Source organism: Lytechinus variegatus, chromosome 5 (assembly GCF_018143015.1).
Source record: "Lytechinus variegatus isolate NC3 chromosome 5, Lvar_3.0, whole genome shotgun sequence".
Classification (NCBI taxonomy): domain Eukaryota; kingdom Metazoa; phylum Echinodermata; class Echinoidea; order Temnopleuroida; family Toxopneustidae; genus Lytechinus; species Lytechinus variegatus.
The window spans coordinates 6,010,112-6,032,234 of record NC_054744.1 but is presented as its reverse complement, the minus strand read 5'-3'; the positions used below and the strand labels follow the sequence as shown (position 1 = coordinate 6,032,234).

Here is a 22,123-nt window from a genome sequence, read left to right as displayed (position 1 = left end):
CTACTATGATGACATAATTTATTGATTGCGCCACATTCTTTCCACGGCCCCTTTGCTTTGTGATACTGCAAAAAAGTGCCACTGCAGATTCATGGATTCATAGAGCTACATCATGTAACACAGATATCTGAATACAAACTTGCTTTTAAATGTGATCCCATGCCATCACTGAAGAAGTACATATAGAGGTTGATGAAAGTCAGATACTTTGAAGTAATATCACCAATGATCATGAATTCACAAGTTGGAGTTTTATAATGCTCCAAACTGTCAGTGCAAAAACCTAAGATAATCAAATGTTTGTTCAAACACAAATGATGCAGATTGTGATCTGAGTATGTTGCCAGATCAAGCTGCATCTTATCCTAATATTATGTGGCATACCGTTAATTCTCAGAAAGATCTACCAGAACAAGAGCTGAACTTTCATCATTCACCAACTTCTAAAAATAGCTTGACATGCAGATTCTAGGAAATATTACATTCAGCTATCCTCAAACAATTGAGGCTGACCTCAGTCTGTGACACTGAGCCTAATATTTTGTTTTTGTGAATGCTGCCTTTTGCCATATATAAGGCGTCATGTCCGTTACGCGAATTGTCATGTCCGTTACGCCATTTTTATGAAAATGAGAAGTGGTAAGGGAAAATGATTGCTACACATGGTAGGGGGTTTAATTCTAACATAGAATCTGAATCTGCAGTACCTTTAGACAAATTTCCTGTAAGCTGTGAAAACTTTAAGTGAAAAACGTAACGGACATGACACTGATAATGGTAAAGAAATCACACAAATCTGAAGACAGATTTCTCTAAAATTGATGAATGGCATAAAATTTAACGATTATTTTCTGTTGATTTAAACATTAATCAACTATTTAAAAGTTAAAAGAGACCTCTGGGACCTTGTTTGCTTTTAGTAAAGACAGGAAAGATGAATTGTTTAAAAATAGCCACATTTTTTACATTTTGCAATTTACTATTCTATTTTTTTGATGATGGAAAAAACTACTAAATTTTATCAATATTGCGATTTTTCTATTGGAAATTGAGACTTCATAGATTACTTTTTAAGAAAATTTGACTGCTGAAGTGAAATCTTAAACTTCATTTTTTCTCTAAAGTGAACATTTTCCATGGAATTGCCCACATGCGCTATAAACAAAAGTATCACAGGACTTACAATTGTCAGAAATAGAATATAAATATAAAATTGTGTACATTCAATTGAATCACCTATTTGTATTCTCAGCTGTGCCAGGCGAGGCCTGAGGCAGGCCTACATGGTCTGAATTTACAACTTGTTCTGAATCAGTGGTTTGAAACAATGGTTTATGCAGATTTCTTCAATTGAGTAAGGTGAATGAAAGATGCTATAGAATGTCACTTAAATTCACAGAATGCGAAATGTTGCACCATTGCACGTATAACAATATTTGGTATTTGTGTGGTACAATGCCTCGGAATTTAGAGAAAATACAAATAATTATATTATATAGGATGGCTCAGAGTGGAATACAAGAAATATTCCAAGAGTTTGGGCAAATATTGGCCCTAACGAGTGGAATACTTCTATTATTTCATGAAATAACAGCATCTAATATAATTATCATCATCTATCCCACCCCCTCCCCCCCAAAAAAAAGAGGGAGAAATTTGATTTAACAAGTCATATCACTTATTATGCCTTTATCACTTCATAGGATCAATTTTGGTTGTTGACATGAGACTTGCATGTAGTTCATTATGACGTCATGAAAAGTATTCGTGCTCTATGCTGCACACATCATGTTTTCACTGTTGTACATGTACGCATTGTATATTTCACGCATTCGCACCCTAAACTGTTGAATAAGCTCTCATATTCAATACCAAAGTTTGCACAGGAGTGGAGGAGCCTATGGGATATTCGTTGGATTTCGTTCCTTTTTTAGGGATACGTTCTGATACTGCACAGGTAATTGATGCAGACCAAAATACGCTTTTATAATGCATCGCTCGAACACTCTATATAGATGATGATTATATCATATTGACTGGCCTTGAGGGGAACACAAATACGTCGCCCGCAACTTGTATATTGGCCCGAGTCTTTAGACGAGGGCAACATGGTTCTTTTAAGGATTGAAAGTAGTGAGCGAAATGACTATTATTTATCTGCTAAAATACCTTATATAGGTAATAATCCCTATTTTTCCTGTTTACCTATGAAAATGAGAAAGAATTATGGAAAGCAATGTGCATTTAGCCAGTAATCTCTGCGCGTATTGCAACTGTCTTTGCCAAGTGCAATGAATTGAAACATATCATGATGTCAAGACTGTGCAACAGTGCATTTTGGATGGTACGTGTGCAATGGTACAAAATGTCTGACACTCGGCCTCCCATTTGCTTAAGTACAAGCTAAGTAGGCATTGTACAATAGGAAATATGATACCTTGTACATGTCTTTGGCACTTTGCTTGAGCAAGAATTTTTTACTGGTCTCCTCATCCATGAAAGTTAAAGGATTATCAACCTGAGGACAAATAAAAAAAAATACATGTATTAAGATTGCTTGATTACAAATTATTTTACAAAGTAGCATCGTAAAATAAAATGAAAAGGATCAGACATGCACAATAAAAAACTCTAGGAAAAGGTACATTTTTCTAAACTACTTTACGATTAATGAATTCAGATAATTGTGAGTCCGTCTTTGTCCGTTTCAATAATTCACTCTTTTTTGCCTTGTTGAAAATGATTTTGGAGAGCATCTATAGTAGGAGAAACAACTCACACATTTACATCTTAGAAGTTCATTCTCACCAGATTCGAAAAGTAAAACAGAAATTTAAGAGTCCTGAAGAGTTCCCGCTGCAAACATAACTGGAAGGAAATATGTGAGGTTCTATGAAATAACTGAATAAATGAAATCACTCCATAAACTCCAATGAAAATTCTTTACCTGTATTTTGAGATGTTTCACGATGTCAGACACATCCTCGTCACTACTTGATACAAATTCACCATCAGCAAGCATTACCGTGTAGGTGGTATTGCCATATTTGTGTATTCTCGTCATCACTGTAATGGACGGTCCGTATACTTCCGGCCTGTACGCATCATCTCCTCTATTTCGTAACTTGATGCATATTTCTGCAACACTGTTAGATCAACAAAGTATACAAGGAGCCATTGGTTTGATGCAGTTATCACCATCAGATTCAGAATGTCAGAAGTAAACAAGTTTCATACTATTCAATGATCGCTAGATCATAAATCCAGTCTTATTATTTTCTTTTCATTTTCATTTGATCTTTTGGGCTTGATGTTAGTTAGCAACTTAGCATCATGATATGACAAAAAGTGCTCCCAATTTTACTGAGATATGAAGTAGATTACCCTGTGGAGTAACTTCTTTATAAGGTCTGCATTTGTGAAAATACTGGTAAAACATCTTGTGTCTTTAACTGAACTTTTCACAAACATATCAGATTTAGGTACTTACTCCTTTCCCGCCTTGACAAGGGGATGAAATGATACCCCGCAGCCATGAACGATGGGTCTTCCACCCAGGCCTACAATTATGGCCATCAGCATCGCACTCTTCCCACCTGTTGGAAGCAATGAACAATACCACAATAAAGGACATTCCTTACAGCCACATTGCATGTAAGTGATTAAGTTGGTAGGTAGGTAGGTAAATGAGTGAGTGAGTGAGTAAGTAAGTAAGTGAGTGAGTGAGTGAGTAAGTGAGTGAGTAAGTAAGTAAGTAAGTAAGTAAGTAAGTAAGTAAGTAAGTAAGTAAGTAAGTAAGTAAGCAAGTAAGCAAGTAAGCAAGTAAGCAAGTAAGCAAGTAAGCAAGCAAGCAAGCAAGTAAATAATATAGGAATTAGGTAGTGCATGTATCCACATGCTTGGTAAGGTCAAAGGTCATTTTCAGATCAACGTTAAAGTTTACATGCAAGACTCTCTTCTGACACCTAACTCTGCAACCGTAAGTCGCTTTTCAATCAAACTTGGGTGGAAGATGGACTTGGGGGACCTGCATGTTATGCTGGAGTCAGAGGTCACATGGTAAGGTCAAAGGTCATTTTCAGGTCAACATTAGAGTTTACGTGCAAGTCTCTTATGACAAGTGTTATTCCATCCCAGTCATTTCACAATGAAGTATCGATATAATTCTCTTGCCCACCCTCGCAAATCACGATATTTCTGGTTATTTTCATAAGTGGGCGAGACACAAAATTGCTTTTGCCTTGTTTAACATAAGTGACAATAAGGACCAACTTGACTGAACCATATCGTATTAAACAATGCTAATTCCACATGTTCAGGGAGGAATCAATCATTGTTTCCCTTGACAATGAGGATAAAATTAGAATATTTCATATAATAAAATACAAAAGAAATAGTGAGTTGATGACATTATCGGTCTCCTCATTTGCATACCAACCAGGATGTGCATAAAACTGTTTTGTGAAATTAAGCGAAAGTTTAAAATGTCATAACTTTCTTATTTTACATCCAATTTTGATGAAAGTTTCAGTGTTATGGTTGTTGGATTTTTCTCTTTTGATTCAAATCAATTTCTCATATATTTACATAGGACTGTAGATTAGTTAGTTGAGAGCTTTTCTCTTATGACCAAAAATGCTATTCAAATTTGTAAAGCAAAATTATTCCTTGAAGTCATTGATGAAAATCCATGATTCTTACTTTCTTTTAATTTTTCCCATTCCTGGCACTTGGAGCACTGTATACCAATTGATCAGTAAAATGCCACTCAAAACCAGAAAGAAAAATATCCTACTTGACTCTGCCCTAGCAACTATACATGTACTTACTCCCATTGCAGCCAATTACGAAGTTCATATGTGGACCAAAGCTGCACTCAAGCCTTTCGTGGCACATGAAGTTCTGTAGTGATATTTTCTCGATGATTCCGAGCCCTGCTTCTATCTAAGAAGGATAAAACAATCCAAAATGCCATTGAATTGTGTGCAAAACAGTCAGTTAATGTTGCATCGATTACATGTTCCCTGTATCATAAAATCATCATCTTAGCACAAACTATTGGGAGCATAGTGAGTATTGATCTACAAGACTACACATAGATTAAAGATAAATTCCAGTTTTGGTAACGACCTCAAAATGACTTTTGACAGAATCTAATACAATGACCACTGAAGTGTCTGTTTGTATGAATAAAAAATATGTACCAAAGGATTCTGGAAGTAATTATGTAATTGCTGAGAAATAAGCAAAATAAGCGCGGATTCGGTCACTTCCGTCGGGTCTTTATTCCAGCAATATTAATACACTGTCCCACGTGTGCCTATCTGTGTTGGTGATCTTCAGTGTGAACATTTTTCAGCGTAGATTTCAAGATTTCACAAAGTTCAGTTTATGTAACTGTACCAGATCTAGATCCTCGATGATATACTGACAATTAAGCCTTGTTTTACAGACTTTCTCATGAAATCAGTGTTCACTGCAACTACTGGAATTTCTCTTTAACTTCATCCGTAGTTTCAACCCTAAATAGACTGGGCTACTTCGATGCCTAAGAAGACTGGGGGGATCTCGGCTGTCGATCACGCGATCGCGACGAAAATTGGCACACGCGTTACCCATGGCACTATAACATCAAATTCTGCAAAAAATCTCATATCTCATTAGTTATGCTAATTTATGCGTGAAATCATAAGTTTGCTCTAATTAATAAAATAATGCCAGTGAAATGCTAATTTTTGTTGCACATACTCTACATAGGCATCTGATCAAATTGATTTATAAAAATTTCAAAATCACATTTATTTTCTTATGTATTCTATTGTTTTCTAAATTTCTTATGTACTTCTTTATTTTTCGACTTTTTGTTTGTTATTGTTTTTTCAATGGAAATTGTCGGGGACTTTATTTTGACCATAAACAAGATAAAATTGATTTTAAGCAGTAAAAGGAAAAATAATGATACATTTATGATTTTTGGCTAAGAACACTATTTGCATTGGATTTGTACACAAATTCACGTTTTTGAGTAATTTTGGGTCTGCATGCACTTACGAAATGTTGCGTAATTTTAAAACCGCGTACCAAGGGGTCACAATTTTGGTCTCAAAAGTTGCGCGAGACTGGAAAGTAAAAAGTCAGCGAGTGATGCGGTCAAAAAATTTCGTGCGGCGGATTTATCGCGAAAAATGTCGAGAGGGTGCTGAATCAGCCCCCCCAGTCTTTTTAGGGTTAATGTATCAAAAGGATGTAAAACAAAAATATCAGGTGCTTCCTTTGAAACACCTTTCTTCGGTTGGACGAGCAATTTCCCTCCGGGCCTCGCTCCTCTGGAAAAATAGTAATTGCCCGACCAAACCTTGGATAAATTATTCCCACTATACTTTTTCAAAGCCTGATCTATTTGTATAATATATATATTCATAATTTTAATGCTACCCAATGCACTGGCTAAATGTGATGAGAGTGCATTACCACATGTATTGGTGGATAAAGCAATGGTTATATATACTGAAATTATTTGTTAATGAGTGAATCGTTATCACTCGCAAATTTTTCATTTATTATAATTTCACAATCAATATTCTTTTTTTTGGTGCCAACAATCAACTTCAGCTTGAACTCGTTGGTCAAACAAATCAACTTTATATCAACCATTACAAGTGGTTATCAGAACAGCCACGACATACATATACAGTATATACGTACATAGACCAACAGCTTTGGTCTCTGTTATGTTGGTTGTTCACATTACGAAAATTTCCCGTTTGATTCTCGACCTCACTTCGGACTGCAAACTGCGGTCTCATACCCCGATTTGCGTTTGGGATATCTCAAACAACTTTTCCAACCCCGATAAACCCATCTTGGCCAGGTAATCCCCTTGTCTCGATTTCACCACCACGGGCCAGCTAAATGAGCGTTGAGCCAAGGACGAAATGATAAACAACAGCTGTGCTATTACGTAAGACTTGTCTGCCTGTAGAAGGATCTTCGGAATGAAATTATTGTATTCGATATTAATCACGTTTTCAAAGGCATATTACATTCAGACATCCAATACTAGTCCATTTTCAATTTCGAACGAAGAAAATCGACCTTGAAATAAGGAAAGTAAGCGAATAAAAATTACGGTATGCTTCGCATGCAAGGACCGCGATGCATGCATAGTTTCTGTCCGTCCAGCAAGAAAATGGGTTCACTCGCGCAATGATACAGTCTTAACGTTCGAAAAATAGAAGTAATGGCATACCAACATACAAAGTATAATAATCATGCTGCTGATATGCACAAAAATATGAAATCATTATTTTTTTTACCCCGAAGTCTTATTCATAATTTAAATACAAACTATGCCTGTAACTATTTTTTTAATCGCAAACGTATTATTGCACCATACGTGGTTCTCCGGTAAACTGCCCATGTGCGCTGCATCCATTCCACCGTTTGTTTTGGGTCGTTTATACTTTTAGTTTCCACCATTAAATGTCTAACTTAGATATGTTGTGCTAATTTTTTTGTAAGTCAAAATGTTCATCGTTGGAGAGCGAGTTCAGGCGATTGATGAGTAGGGAAGATGGAGTGTTGGAAAGATCGTTTCAGTAATCGAAGACGAAGTTCAACTTCAAAAATTTCTTCAGAGTCAGACTGGAGAGGCAGGTCTCCGAGCCGGCCCCAGCAGAGCATGTGTACGAAGGATAGGGAGAAGGGAAAATTCAAAGAGAAATACGGAAATATTGAAAGGAAAGAAAACAGAACAGAGAGAGGAAAGGGAAATACCGTGTGATTAAAAATGTGAGGTTTTTTCAACTAAATTGTGAATCCAAGGAGCGTAAAATCAATGCTTCCGTCATGTACCAAACTATAGATAAGGTCGGGAAGGCAAAGATAATAATAGGCAGATCAAGGTGGTCAAAACGACCGCAGCCCCGAGGAGAGAAAGGGGGAGAAAAGAGAAAAAGAGCTAGAAGGGGGGGGAAACGCCAATGGAGAGCTAAAAGTAAAGAGGGGGAGGATAGTTAGGCTGATGGTAATGTCACAGTTACATTCCCCCACGGTGCAAAGTCGAAAACAGTCGTTACAACTATACAAATCATAACTGCCCTACATGTATATAACGAGCCTCTTTTCACTTGTGATGTTCTTGTGCCAGTCAGCCGCCGAGGTCAAACTAGGAAACACGTACTGACCTTGTCCTTACATAAGGACGAGAACAGTCTCTCGTAGTCGTTATAGGGGTCTCGGCTAGTGAAGTCAGTTGATCTCTGTCGCGTGCGACCTCGCTTGACCTCAGCCTGAGGACAGATCTCATTATTCTGCACTGAGAGCCTTTGGTCATGTTGGTGTAGGCTCGCTCGTCAGCAGACTCTGCCGGCCCTTGATACAGTATATGGCAGCCGTTCAGTTGTGTGTGGCCCATGGATGATCCGAAGCCGGGTCCATTTTTTTCTTATATCAGTCTCTAATAAAAGAATGGCATTCCTATACACAGGGCCCTGGAGACGATTTGAATAAGGTGTGCAACTTTCTTCCCGGTCCTATCTTTCTTCTTATTTTTCGCCTCACCTTCCGCCGCTTCGCCCCTTGATCTACCTATGATGACCCCTCCCACGGCAGGAATTTTGTGTAAAAATGGAGTATAAGTCTCGTTAATAGAGTGTTTAAAAACAAATTTTGGGGATAAAGCATAGTTAAAGTTCATTGTGAAGGATTAATCATAACTCATGAAAACTATTCTTTATACTGAGTACGCAAACAATGAAAATATTCTCAGTATATTCCAAGTAAATTTGGAATAAAGGGAAAGTGAATCGGATTAACAAAGGTATTATTTTACTGGGTATGGAACATTCTCGTCTAACCGTCTATGCACTAAATTCAGAGGCGATTTTCTTTTTTCATCATTTTTATTAGTTATGAAATTGACAATGGCCATCGATGTCATCAATGTCATCACTCTTTGGCTGGTATATAGGGCTAGATGAGAGTTGGAGAATAGTTGGGCCTGTATGCCTTTTCTTTTCCTAACCAAGTTCTTAACAAAAACTATCTGTTTATATATATTTCGAAATTCGAGGATACATGTGTATAATTTCGATTTTAAATTATGTATTTTTTCCATAATAAAAGAGCACAAATAGTAGGGGGACATTTGATATTATGTACCCCCTTTCCAAAATGGTACTCGGGACGCGTCCCCCCTGTCCCCCTGGGATTTCTGCCCATGGTGATGGGGGAGCTTTTGCATTTTCTAGAATAAAATTGAAAGATTTCGTGCACACTTTGGGTGAATTTTGTGAATTTTGCCCTCTCGATCGGCGGCCCCCGGATGCATACGGTCATGTTTGTCATCTTAAAGTCTTTAAAAGGCCTATATTACATTGGTTTGAAACAATAGAGTTTGCAATAAGGCTCGTAATTTGCTGGAACTGCGACCCTGATCATGAAGAAACACCAGTCTGGGTCAGAAGGGAGGAAACAGGAGCAAAAAGAACTCCAAGACTGTTTAATTCTCAAGAAATTTATTTTTGAATGCTCTTAGAAACGCAACTTTTACACTCAATTTTTACACCCTCAACCACACCCTCTCCCGCTCGATCGCTTCCGTATCTCACGCTTTCAAAAATATTGTGCCCCCTTCGGGATTTTGCCCCCCCCCCAAAAAAAAAAAAAAATGAAAGTGTTCCGGCGCGCCTGGGTGGAAACAAATCTGAAAGAAAACATGAAACCAAGAAAGGTATTTCAGAGGGAGGTTTACCGTATACACAGGCTATAGGCCTACAAAATAAGAACAATAATGGGAGATAAAGATAAAGAAGATCACCTGCTATGTGAATTAGAAAACGTTCTGAATAGATATGAATAGAACATTGAAATGCTATCCAAAAATTATGATTCATAATGCTGGTCTTTGTATTTTAATGTTCTATGTATAGGCCTACACCTCAACTTTGAGAAAAGGACATTTATAGGCCTCACTACAGATATGATTGGCAAATGCACGTTCTTTAGAGGTGTAGAAAGGGGGTGGATGAAGAAAAATAAGTCTAGAAAGAAACAAGTGGAATGCCTCTGGCCGTCTCACCTGCATCACGCGGTTCAATATAGCAGCAGTGCTCACTTTGAATACTACTCTAACTCGCACAAGATGTTCAGTGATACATGGTTACTCTTATTTCCCTTTTTTATGAACTAGACAAATAAACTTACAGAGATATGATGGTTATTCAACAAAAAACCCCAACATGGCCAAAGTTCATTAACCTTACATGACCTTTGACCTTGATCATGTGACCTGAAACTCGAACAGGATGTTCAGTGATACTTGATTACTCTAATGTCCAAGTTTAATGAACTAGACCAACAAACTTTCAAAGTTATGATGGTAATTCAACAGATACCCCCGATTCGGCCAAAGTTCATTGACCTTTGACCTTAATCATGAGACCTGAAACGCGCACAGGATGTTCTGTGATACTTGATTACTATTATGTCCAAGTTTCATGAATCAGATCCATAAACTTTCAAAGTTATGATGGGAATTCAACAGATATCCCCAATTCGGCCAAAGTTCATTGACCCTAAATGACCTTTGACCTTGGTCATGTGACGTGAAACTCATGCAGGATGTTCAGTGATACTTGATTAACCTTATGTCCAAGTTTCATGAACTAGGTCCATATATTTTCAAAGTTATGATGGGAATTCAACAGATATCCCCAATTCGGCCAAAGTTCATTGACCCTAAATGACCTTTGACCTTGGTCATGTGACGTGAAACTCTGATAGGATGTTCAGTAATACTTGATTAACCTTATGGCCAAGTTTTATTAACTAGGTCCATATACTTTATAAGTTATGACATCATTTCAAAAACTTAACCTCAGGTTAAGATTTGATGTTGACGCCGCCGCCGCCGCCGCCGTCGCCGTCGGAAAAGCGGCGCCTATAGTCTCACTTTGCTTCGCAGGTGAGACAAAAAATTAGACAGCCAGACAGAGAGAAAGAAGAAAGAAAGAAAGAAAGAAAGAAAGGAAGGAAGAAAGAAAGAAAGAAAGAAAGGAAGGAAGAGAGAGAGAGAGAAAGAAAGAAAGGAAGGAAGGAAGGAAGGAAGAGAGAGAGAGAGAGAAAGAAGGAAGGAAGGAAGGAAGGAAGGAAAGAAAGAAAGAAAGGAAGAAAAAACTTTCTATCAACGCGTGTATACATGGAACTCCATGCGCTCGCCGGAACTACACACATTGCAATCCATCGTGTGTGGCCCCCTGCTGTGACCGTAGATGCTGGGGTGAATTATCTTCGGACCGAGGTCAAGAAACAGGTGTTTCTATACTTAAATTTCATGCTTGAGGGCAATAGGATTTGTATTACTGGGAGAAGAGATTTGATGATAAGGAAAAATGGGGTATACAGCTCTCAAACGCGAGATTTTCGTCATGAGCTGAACTCCGTTGGCTTCACTCACCAAATACAGAGACCGAAGTTCTAGCTCGATCTGTACATGGGAATCAATGGCCATATGTTTATGTACTTAAGATTGGATAAAACGGGGAAGTGAATTTGCGCGACAGCCGGGGTAAGTCACTGTTTTTGTTCCCTTTAATTGATTTTTCTCCGTTTTTTTTTGGCTCTTAATGCCAAGAGGGAATATTAATTTGCACTTTGGTCACATTTATTTTCAAAATTTTATTCATTAAAGACAAAAATTGAAGAGCCCCAACGGGGGGATTTTGCATTGCAAGTCCCCTAATGGTGGCTGCACGATAGCGAGCCGTCTGTGTACGAGGAGAAATTTTTTTTTTACATGTAAAAAACTCCTCGAAACAGACGGCTGCCAGCTGTCTAATACGTACATGTTCAATTTGATTACTGGTATTTTGAGACTGGCTGGATGGTTTCCCTTCCTTGATCTCTTCATCTAGGTCACTTTGGGTGGATGGAAAGTGGGCCCTCTTGTGCTTCGGCCCTCCTTTCAAGTTGGATTTGTGTTTGGGCATGACTGCACTGTAAGTGTTGCTGATGAAGATTTGGGTTCCTGTGGAGAAACTATGCTGATAAGGTCTAAAGAGTGAAAAAGAGAAAGCTGGTCTTAAATTTACTTTACAAATGCAATAATAGACAGATATTCATTTAACAAATCCAACTAAAAATGGTGGAAAAATAATGGATTTTTGGCATTTCATGTGACTGCCTCAAAATGCAGCTTTTCTCAGCAAAATCCCTGAATCATGTGCACAGTGAATGGGTGCGCAGACACGGGGTACCATTTTTTTTTCATTCTGAAAATGACTGCCCGAAATTTTTTCAAAGAAAATCCTATATTTCTTTCAAATTTGTATACGATATCTGGCACAATTAATCATAATAATTTCAGGAATCTTTTTATTTGAAAGATTTTGTGAAATAAAAAGAAATTCACATTCAATCTTAACTCAAATTGTTAGGTGCGCAGACTCGGGGACCATCAACCTACTTCAGGGCTACACCTTGGTCATAGGGTCACTTCCGCTGAAGAGTGGGCAGCATCCACGAGAAAATCATCCTCAACATGTAAGGATTCCAGGGAAGGTCACTAGGACACCCTATAAACAAAGATTTTGTGCAGGTAGGTGTTTAATGAAGTTGTTTGTAAGTTATGAGACTATGAATGACTGGTGACTCTTTTTACTAGATGCTGATTCAACATCAACATCAACGACAATACACCAGTCGGTGGACTGTACTTTATCAGAAGAAGGAGAAGAACACGACCAATGAAAATTTGGTGTAGATCTATCATTCATCACAAGAAAATCACACAATTTGCGTGCTGTTGCCAAGCGAAAGACAATGAAATCAAGATGGCGACGTAAAAACTGTGGCAAGTTTTTCCTGTCTTTTCATAACTTTTGTTTTTTGAATGAATTCTTGTTTAAAAATGAAATCATTATCGTAGAAATGTCGGAAATGAAGTTGCATCCCATGTACATGATTTAGGGCTAGATCTTTTACAAGGAAAGTAGAAATCACGGGGGCGAAAGTTTGAGGTTTTTGTCGGTACGTGTAGATGAATGCATTTGAATCCCTGTGGCTTTGTTGAGAGTAAGCATATGTAACTAGTAATGTTTTTACTCTCTACTCTAGAAGCCTCCTGGCTAAGTGGTCTAGTCTCGACTCTAGAACCTTCTCCATGTTTTTATTTTCGATTTCAGCGGGGGTTGCATATGGAACTCTTGTCACAGTGGAGTGAACTTTTCCCTTAATATAGGCCTGAGATCTAAGACCCCAGAAGGCAAAATTTCATCTTTAATTTAAGAAGTTATCTTTGGTGGGGTAAGAAAGCCCAAGTGTTGAATTTTCAAATTTCATTAAGAAAAATTTGATAATATGCATATTTATGCTAATTTGGGGCACCTAATTTGCTTAATTGTTAAAATGGGTGTTACGTATGGGACAACCATAAAAACTCATAGAAAATAAAAACAAAACTTCTGAGATTTAGTCATAGGTGGGACATGGACCCCCTAACATCTTATTACTTTTGAGGGAAAAAAAGTGGTGTCATCTAATTAATTATGCAAATTAGGTCTTGTCCAAGGATGGAATGTCCCATACGTCACATATTGAGGATGTTTTTTTTAAGTTATTTCTCATAATACAATACTTGAATTGTTGCATCTTTGGGAAGTTCTTATTTATTAAGTATGAAAATGTTATACCACAAAAAGTTTCAAAAATAGAGTTTACTTTTAATTAAGAGTTAATTAAAAAATTGTTACGGATGGGACAACATGTTACGTATGGGACATTTACCGTAAGTAACGGTGTATTAACCGCACCTTTTTCTCGGCGGGATAGAAGCAAAAGTCGGGGGTGCGGTTTATACACGGTGACGGGTTTGAGCCGGCCCGCCGTAACCCCTCCCGTACATGTACGATGTCTGCCAGTTCACAACACATCGAGTGGCCGGGCGTAGCCGCCCAGGCAATGTCGTTTACAGGGGTATGAGCCGCGGGTAATGGGAAGCAATTATTACGATCTTAATTAGATATTGTCAAAAACAAACGCACCCACCTTCATGACACTAATTTTGACTTTATTCTCAATTCAATGCCAATTCAAAGTAGTGAAGTTCCCTGGCTAAGTTAAAAGGGACGCCAAGCATACTCGGTAAAATTTTGTCACCGCTGAGCGGGAGTTGAGTGAGCTTAGAGATTGCGTTGTAATGGTTAGTGCGACTTAAGCTGGCGCTATTAAAAGTTCCGTTTCGCGCCAGCTCGTTTTTTTCCTTCCTGTTTGCTCTTCATAAGATACCATGTAAACCACGCACGAGATCGAGAGAGACGGCACGAAGCCGTAAAAAACAACTGGAAAAAAATGTCAATTTCTTTGTTTCTTGAACTTTCCTGTAATCCCGTATCCAAAATTCATGCTAAAACATCAAATTTCTGAAAGTGATTGTGAGGTTGTGATGCAAGAAATGTGAATGTTTCTTCCTCCTACGCTGGGAAAGACACGGATCATAATTTGATAAGATGTATTGGCATGACTGCTACTGTATGTAGTTTGCAATGAAATGGCAGTTCTGTGTGTGTGTACACTGTGACTGTGAGTGAGTGTGTAAGTGGCCAATATTGGCGGGACCGTTCTTTCTTTCTAACATTTGTAGATGAATTGATCAAGAACAGCAGATTTCCGCATACCGGTAATCTCTTTGGATACTTAACTTTGAAATCTTAAACTTAGTTTTTGTTTCTTCGTACCTCAAATATGCATGTAAATGTGAGAAGTATTTTTTTTTTTTTTTTTTTAGTCCAAAGTTGGGGGTGCGGTTAATACACGGGTGCGGTTAATACACCGTTACTTACGGTACACATAATGTCAATTGGGAGATTTGTGTACAAAGTGAATGGAAAAAACACCCGGGGGGGCCACTTCCATTCACAAGTGGATACCATGCGCGACCAGGAGGTATCGAAAAGCACCCTAAACACGTAATTTCCATATTCTGAAAATACACCCCTTAACAAGTATTGGCATGTGAAACCCTACCCTTAACAAGTATTGGAAACAAAACGATACTCTTGGCAAACTTCCCTGAAATGAACCCCTAAACAAGTACAGGAATGTTTTATTGTTACGGGTTCTTCGGTCGTCGGCTTTACCTTATTTGGTTTAGTACGACCCCACCTTTTACACCTCGCGCAAATCGGACTCTAAACACGTAGTGCTGGGGCAAAAAGGATATCCTTTATAAAACATTTTAATTTTGTTTTATCATCTCCTCAAATTAGACCCTAAACACGTAATTTTCCTAGTGAAATAGATACCCTTTTTTCATTATTATTGTGTTTTTGACACCCTTATCACGTTACGTACGTAACGTGCCCTATCGTGAAAAAGACATCCTTTTTACGTGTTTTTTTGGTCGCGCATGGTATCCACTCGCCAATGTAAGTGGCCCCCCCGGGGAAAAACAATTCTCAAGAGTGCTCTAAAAAGTGATTATTTACCTTTTCTTTGGTTTTTAAAGACTAATTTGTTATGAATACTGATTAATGAAAACTATTGAAGCAAAAAAATTGTGAAAATTGAAAAATATGAAAAAAATAAAAAACAATAGAAATACATAAGAAATTCATGAAGCCATGAAAAGCAAGAAAAAAAAATGTTGAAATGACCAATTTCCTTTTCAGTCATTTCAAATATGTCTCAATAGAACATTGTAAAAGAATGACACTCTTTTGTTATTTCTTTATTTTAAATTATTTCAATTATTTGAATTATAGGGAAAATTGTGTACGTTCTTTATGGGGACAAAATGTCCCATACGTAACATGTCATTAATTTGTTTAATTAGAGTCTGTAATTAGAAGTATTTGGCATATGACATGAAACTTGCCTTAGATATACTATAGTATTGTGACTTCTATCACACTAAGTTACAAGTTGTCAAATGAAATACTTTCAGAGAATTCTCAACTTGAAAAAAAAGTTTGAAAAATTGTCTTTTTCTGCGTCCCATACGTAACGGCACATCTTTTCTCTCTAAAAGGTCAAGGTCGAGGTCATATGTCACCATTTTTTGCATGATTATTCTTCTCCTAGATGTCTAACATCATGAGGGTATTCAATCTAATCAGAGTCATTAAACACTATTTTTCAGGTCATTAAAGCCTCTGAAATGTCCCATACGTAACGCGCGCGATGTACAATGTGTGAGTGGACTTGCCCCTAACGTTAGCTGGTTAGGCCTTGTATTTTAAGAAATTTTAATGGAGGTGAAAGTCTTGCTGCATGCCGCGGATCCAAGCGGCGTTACTACAGAGATGCCAAGTTCAAAAAAATGTTATGCTTGAGATTTTCATGACTCGGCGTCTCTGCGCGCGCGCCGCCAGTACTTACACTCGTACGTTGCCAAAAGGCGCGCGCGCATGAGATATGGGCTTCATCATGATATCGATCCATACTACAAAACCATGCGATGCACGCTCGCGATTCATCGTATCACGTACTAGCTGTGCTCTGACCATGCTGACTGCACTCTCGATTCGTCTCGAGTGCCGGGCTAGACGCGAAGGCGGCTGGCCAGTCGTATAATCTAGCGAATAATGCTACTTTTTCTCTATTTTTTCTGTCGGATTCCAATGCGTGAGAAAAATCGGTGCTATGCGTGAGATCGTGAGACGGACCCTGAATGCGTGAGTCTCACGCACAATGCGTGAGACTTGGTAGCTCCGCATAGCGCGTGCACCGAGTGTGGCTTTTATAGCCAGGACAGGACACGCTGCGCTGCGACAGCCTCGGCAGCAGTCAGCGACAGTGTCGGACCAGGCAGTAGGAAAGGAAATTTACCAACGAGATCGAGATTTGGGAAGTTTGGCAAGGTTTAATCTTCAAAACGAATTTCATTATAAGTTAGTGCACAGTAACAGTTTCTTCGACTTACCAGAAAGCCTGCTGTTGCTCAAACACATTTGCTTTTAAGAGGTTAACTTACACAAAAAGTTTTCCTTCGAATTTGGAATGAGGCCTCATTGGGCATGTTGGGCCGGCGATGATGATGTTACTGATGATCTTGGCGCGCCAGGCCAGACGTCGCCGCCAGCTAGTGCAGCATCAGCATCATGCATACATGTGCGTGCATAAAAAAGGGGAATCCCCCCGGTCGCAACCATGCATTTTTGAAAGGGGTGGCCAGGTGGTAACGCTTCCGGGGAAGGGACATGCCTCACTACTAGTAATTGCATTGATTGTTTGGATGGATGAGGTTGATGGTTGGTTGGTGTTGGAGTTGAGTTGGCGCTCTTCAATCTGGTAGATTATCTGCGCCAGGTCGTGCTTAATTCCCGCTTCAATGTCCTCGGCGTTAGACTAGTCTGTCCTGTCATATAGCGAGGTGCAATATAATTAAGATTAGTTACCTCCACCATTAAACTGTGCGTTTTTGTACTTCATAGTATGCAAACTGTTATAAGCTCGGTCAAAGCTCAATTTAAGTCTGTAAGAATTACAATCACTAAATATAATCATCAGAACAAAAGGAAAAGAGAGAGAGAGAGATGGAGAGAGATCAGTGGTATATTCTTATTCGATTCTCTTTGTTTTTTTTCACATAATTCAGGATGACTTTATAGTCTGCATTTCTTCCCAGTAATGTTGCTAGGTCCGATATTGGCTTGTTTAAATTCAGGCTTCCGATCTTCTTTCTCTTTCATATTTATTACAATGTAGTAAAAAAAATGTTCTATTGTCTCAGGAACCTGACAATGGGAACATAAACCATTTTCATGTTGATTACATTTATACTGATAATAATTCAATTTACATTTTCCAAGTCTTAGCCGGTGAATCATATAGTCTCTTCAAACCGAATGAGACCTTGATAACTATTTGTTTCTGCCACGTTGGGTTGGATGCTAAATAAATGTCTTCCTTAGATGAGGATACCCATTGTGCCTACCAGATTTCTTTATAAATCAAAGACATGTGGTTTTTCCATTCCTCTTTGATATATGGAATGTGTAATTCAACTTCTTCTTTTGATGCTCCTTTTTTTGCTTGAGGTCTGCTACTTCGTTCCCGCGCGTGAATACCGCAATGAGACGGTATCCATTCAAAATTGACATAAATATCTGATGATTGTAAAACTTTGATTTTATACAAGATATCAACAATAATATTGTTTTGAATTCGATTGCTTTCGAGTGCTTGAAGAGCTGACAATGAATCTGTAAAAGTTACCACGGACATACCTCTGTTATCTCCTAGCCAATCAAGTGCCATTACCATTGCTGTTAATTCGGCTCTCATTATACTTACAGAATTTAATCTATAGTATCTTTTAATATCCAGTTCTGGTATATAAAAAGCAGAGCCGGTTCTCCTGTCCTCTTGTTTTGATCCATCAGTGTAGATCTTTAAGTAACCTTTCCATCTTGTATGTGTCCTTTCTAAGACACAGTTTTTCATATCTTGTACTAAGTTACGTTGTTTGTTGATAACATTATGGATATAGTAAGATATATTTGGCATTTCATATGACCAAAAAGGTTCACGTAATATTCTTTGGCTTAGTTGTTCAATTTGGATTTCTTCATTAGGCTTACATGCTCTAACTACAAAGGGTCCACGACCTGATTTCCAAGTAAATTGATCAATATACCAAGAAGGTTCAATAATTTCTAAAGTATAGGATGATGAGTATCTCTATTTGTTAAAAGATAAAACATGTATTTATCAACAGACAGTTCTCTTCTTAGTTGTAAAGGTCTTTCACCACATTCAACCTGCAGTGCTTCAAGGGCAGGGTTATATACTGCACCAGTTATTATTTTCAGTGACTGATATTGGATTGAATCTAATTCTTGTTTTAGAGAAAGACTGACCGAGTCATATTACATCCGTAGTCTAATATGGATCTAATAAGACCTTTGTATATTATATAAAAAATCATTTTATTATTTCCCCAACTCGTTCCTGCTATACACCGTAACAAATTGATTCTTTTTGAACATTTGAGTTTTATATAATCGATGTGCTTTTTCCAGGTGAGTTTCACATCAAACCAAATGCCAAGAAACTTATATTCTTTGTATTGTGGTATAGATTTATCTTTAACCTTAATATTTACCTCTATTTGCTGCCTATTGGTAAAAATCATAACAGCAGACTTTTGAGGAGATATAATCATACTCCAGGTTGAGCACCATTGTTCAATTTCTTTTAAAGCTTTCTGCATTTTCTTTTGTAAAAAGTCAAGATTTCTGCCTGAACACCATATGGCAATATCATCGGCATACATAGAGATTTTTACAGATTTTTCTTTCAGTTTTAGATCATTCAACATTAAATTGAACAAAATTGGACTAATAACACTGCCTTGGGGCGTTCCATTTTCTAGAACAAATTGTGAAGATAACTGACCATCAACTTTTACCTTGCAATATCGATCTTGTAAAAATGAATTTATCCATTGTAACATTTTTCCTTTTATACCAGCTTGATGACATTTAAATACTATTCCCTTTCTCCATAAAAGGTCGTATGCCTTTTCAAGGTCAATGAAAATAACTAGAACATACTCCTTGTTGGCCAATCCTTTCTGTATGTCCGTTTCTAATCTAAGGAGCTGATCTAAAGAACTTCTATTTTTTCTAAATCCAGCCTGAGTTGGTGTCAGAATACTGCATCGCTCCATGAACCATACAAGTCTATTTTTAACCATTCTTTCCATCAGTTTGGAGAGAGTTGATGTCAAGGAAATTGGTCGATATGAAGAAGGGTTCGTTGGATCTTTACCTGGTTTAAGTACGGGGATCTGGGTAGAATAATGCCAATCTGTGGGTAGAATTGAGGAATTCCAAATACTGTTTATTAAAATTAAAATAAACTGAAGAGCTATTTTTGGTAGGTGTTGAATCATAATTGACTTGATACCATCAGCGCTTGTTAATTCATTATATGTGAATTCATCATTCAGAGGTGTTTCAAAGGAGTAGCTTTCTTCGATCATATTTCGTATCGAATTTTCAAATGAATTTCTTCTAATAATCTCGTCATTGTCTAATCGATTGTCGATCGTTTTAAAAGTCTTAGCAATCAATTCTGTTAGCTATGACCATCAACGAGTAAGGACGTGCCGCGTACCCTCTCCCTTAATCTACATAGGTATATGTCGGGCATTCAGCATGAGCAAACACGCATCGACGAGACAATCCGGAGCTAAGCGGCCTAGGCCGTCGGCTACCCCGTCTACCCCGTCCAGCCCTGATGCCAACTTGGGCGTGTCATCGGAAATGAAGTCATATCTTGACGACTATTTTGGAAAAATTAGTGAAAGGTTGTCATCGTTGGAACGCCAAATAACTGTACAGAATACAAGACTTGAACATAGAATGGAGGAATTGGTGGCATCGCTAAATTTTCAAGCAAACGAAATGGATGATTTGAAAGCGAAACTGAGGAATCTACAAGAGCAAAGTGATATGAAGGCGAAAAAACTTGAAGCTGAAATTGATAGACTTTCCGCTTACATATCGCGAGAGAACCTAGTCTTTTTGGGAATCCCAGAAAGTGGAGAGGGTGACGAGAATACGAAGGAAACTTTGAACAGATTTCTCGTCGAGAAACTGAAATTGAGAGAAGATTTTGTTAAAGAAATTGAATATCAACGAGTTCATCGGGTGCAAGCTATACACAGACCACGCCCCATCAAAGCAAGGTTCCTTAGATTTGAAGACAAGTTAGCGATAGAAAAGAATGCCAAATTGTTAAAGGGGAGTAAGATGTACATTGCACCAGATCTACCCAAACGAATTCGAGATGAAAGGAAAGCGCAGGCACCGGCCTTGAAAGCGGCACGGAACGCAGGGAAGCTTGCTTATTTCTCACGGGCAGAGCCGACTAAACTCTTCGTCGCTGGAAAATGGATCCCACGGGAGAACCAAGATGAGCTCATCGGAATATGGGGGAAACAGAGTGGAGCAGGAATGAATAACGCCTCCCTGCAGATACATCGGGATCAGGCAGGAGTTAGGTTGGAGCGGAATGGAGGAATACAACGAGGGAAAGCAGGTGACAGTGCACCGTTTACATCGAGAAAGATATGGGCAAGGAGTGACGAGGGTCCGACCGAAGATCAAGACGGCATCGAAGGAATGGAAAGCGGCGGCGCTGCACATGAGGGATATCTGGCAGGAGGAGCCGGAGGAGGAGAAAACGTCAAAGAATCGTAAATATACATATATATAAATAAGAAGTAGTTTTTTTTAATACAACAAGAAACAGCCTGGAGGATAATTTTGACACATTCTTTGGTTCTTGTAAATAGATAGAAATGATAGGAAAATTGAAGTTCATGTCAGTTATAGTTGATCATACCACATCGGATGGAATTTTGTTGTTTGTACGTTATTCGGAAAAATAACGAACATATTTAGAGGACAAGAATGGACAGAGAAGAAGAATTTGAAGTTTAAATTTCTTGATCGATATTGGTCGATGTAATGACTTTCAAGAAGTTTATTTATTAGCATGGAGACACATTCCTCTGTGTATATGTGGTGTGGTGTTTTTTTTTTTTTTCATCAAGTCATGCCTTTAAAAAGAGTTGAAGAAAATATTTAATATATGATCCATTTTGTTTCATACATAATCATTAATAGATCAGTTTAGGTCATACATGCATGTAAGGCAGGTTATTCAAGCTGGATGAAGCCCCTTTTCTTCATTTAAACCTACAAACAAACTGAAGCTTAAGCTTATATTTTAAACACACACACATAGGAAAGGTTATTGATTTATAAAGGTTTTTTTTTTTCCTTCTTTTTTTTTAAGACGACAGATTGTAACTGATTGGAATTTTGTTGTTTATTTCAAACTAGGTTAAGGTTGAAAAATAATGAATAGAAAACCTTCATCTAAAGTTTATTTGATCGTAATAATACGTGTGTAGTGGGAATAAAGTATGAGAGGAATGGAAAATGCCATTGATGACGATTTCGATTTTTGATACTTTTATAAAATATTGACTCGTGATTTTGAGTAAAATGAAAAAGTAATAGGAAGTACATGTAAAAAATAAAGGAGGGAAATGAAGAAAAACTCATTCCCAAAATTTGTGGGGGTCTTTCCGCTTATCAGGTCATAC

General features: G+C 37.9%; 1 protein-coding gene across 10 annotated transcripts in view; it reads right to left on the bottom strand.

Moving 5' to 3' along the window:
• Positions 1–17,195, bottom strand: part of LOC121415137 (structural maintenance of chromosomes protein 6-like) — a 43,039-nt gene extending 25,844 nt beyond the window's left edge. For 4 of the 10 annotated variants that reach the window (XM_041608260.1, XM_041608268.1, XM_041608261.1 and 1 more), the window contains exons 1-6: positions 16,973–17,195; positions 11,847–12,054; positions 4,830–4,944; positions 3,491–3,596; positions 2,948–3,146; positions 2,438–2,518 (exon numbers count right to left, since the gene is read on the bottom strand). In XM_041608260.1, the coding sequence (XP_041464194.1) occupies positions 2,438–2,518; positions 2,948–3,146; positions 3,491–3,596; positions 4,830–4,944; positions 11,847–12,054; positions 16,973–17,010 (747 nt within the window). In that variant the 5' untranslated portion in view covers positions 17,011–17,195. Of the gene's footprint in view, positions 1–2,437; positions 2,519–2,947; positions 3,147–3,490; positions 3,597–4,829; positions 4,945–11,846; positions 12,055–12,425; positions 12,576–16,921 lie in introns of those variants that run through there. The other 6 variants (XM_041608264.1, XM_041608265.1, XM_041608263.1 and 3 more) reach the window with 6 other exon arrangements.
• Between the last annotated feature and the right edge of the window lie 4,928 nt (positions 17,196–22,123).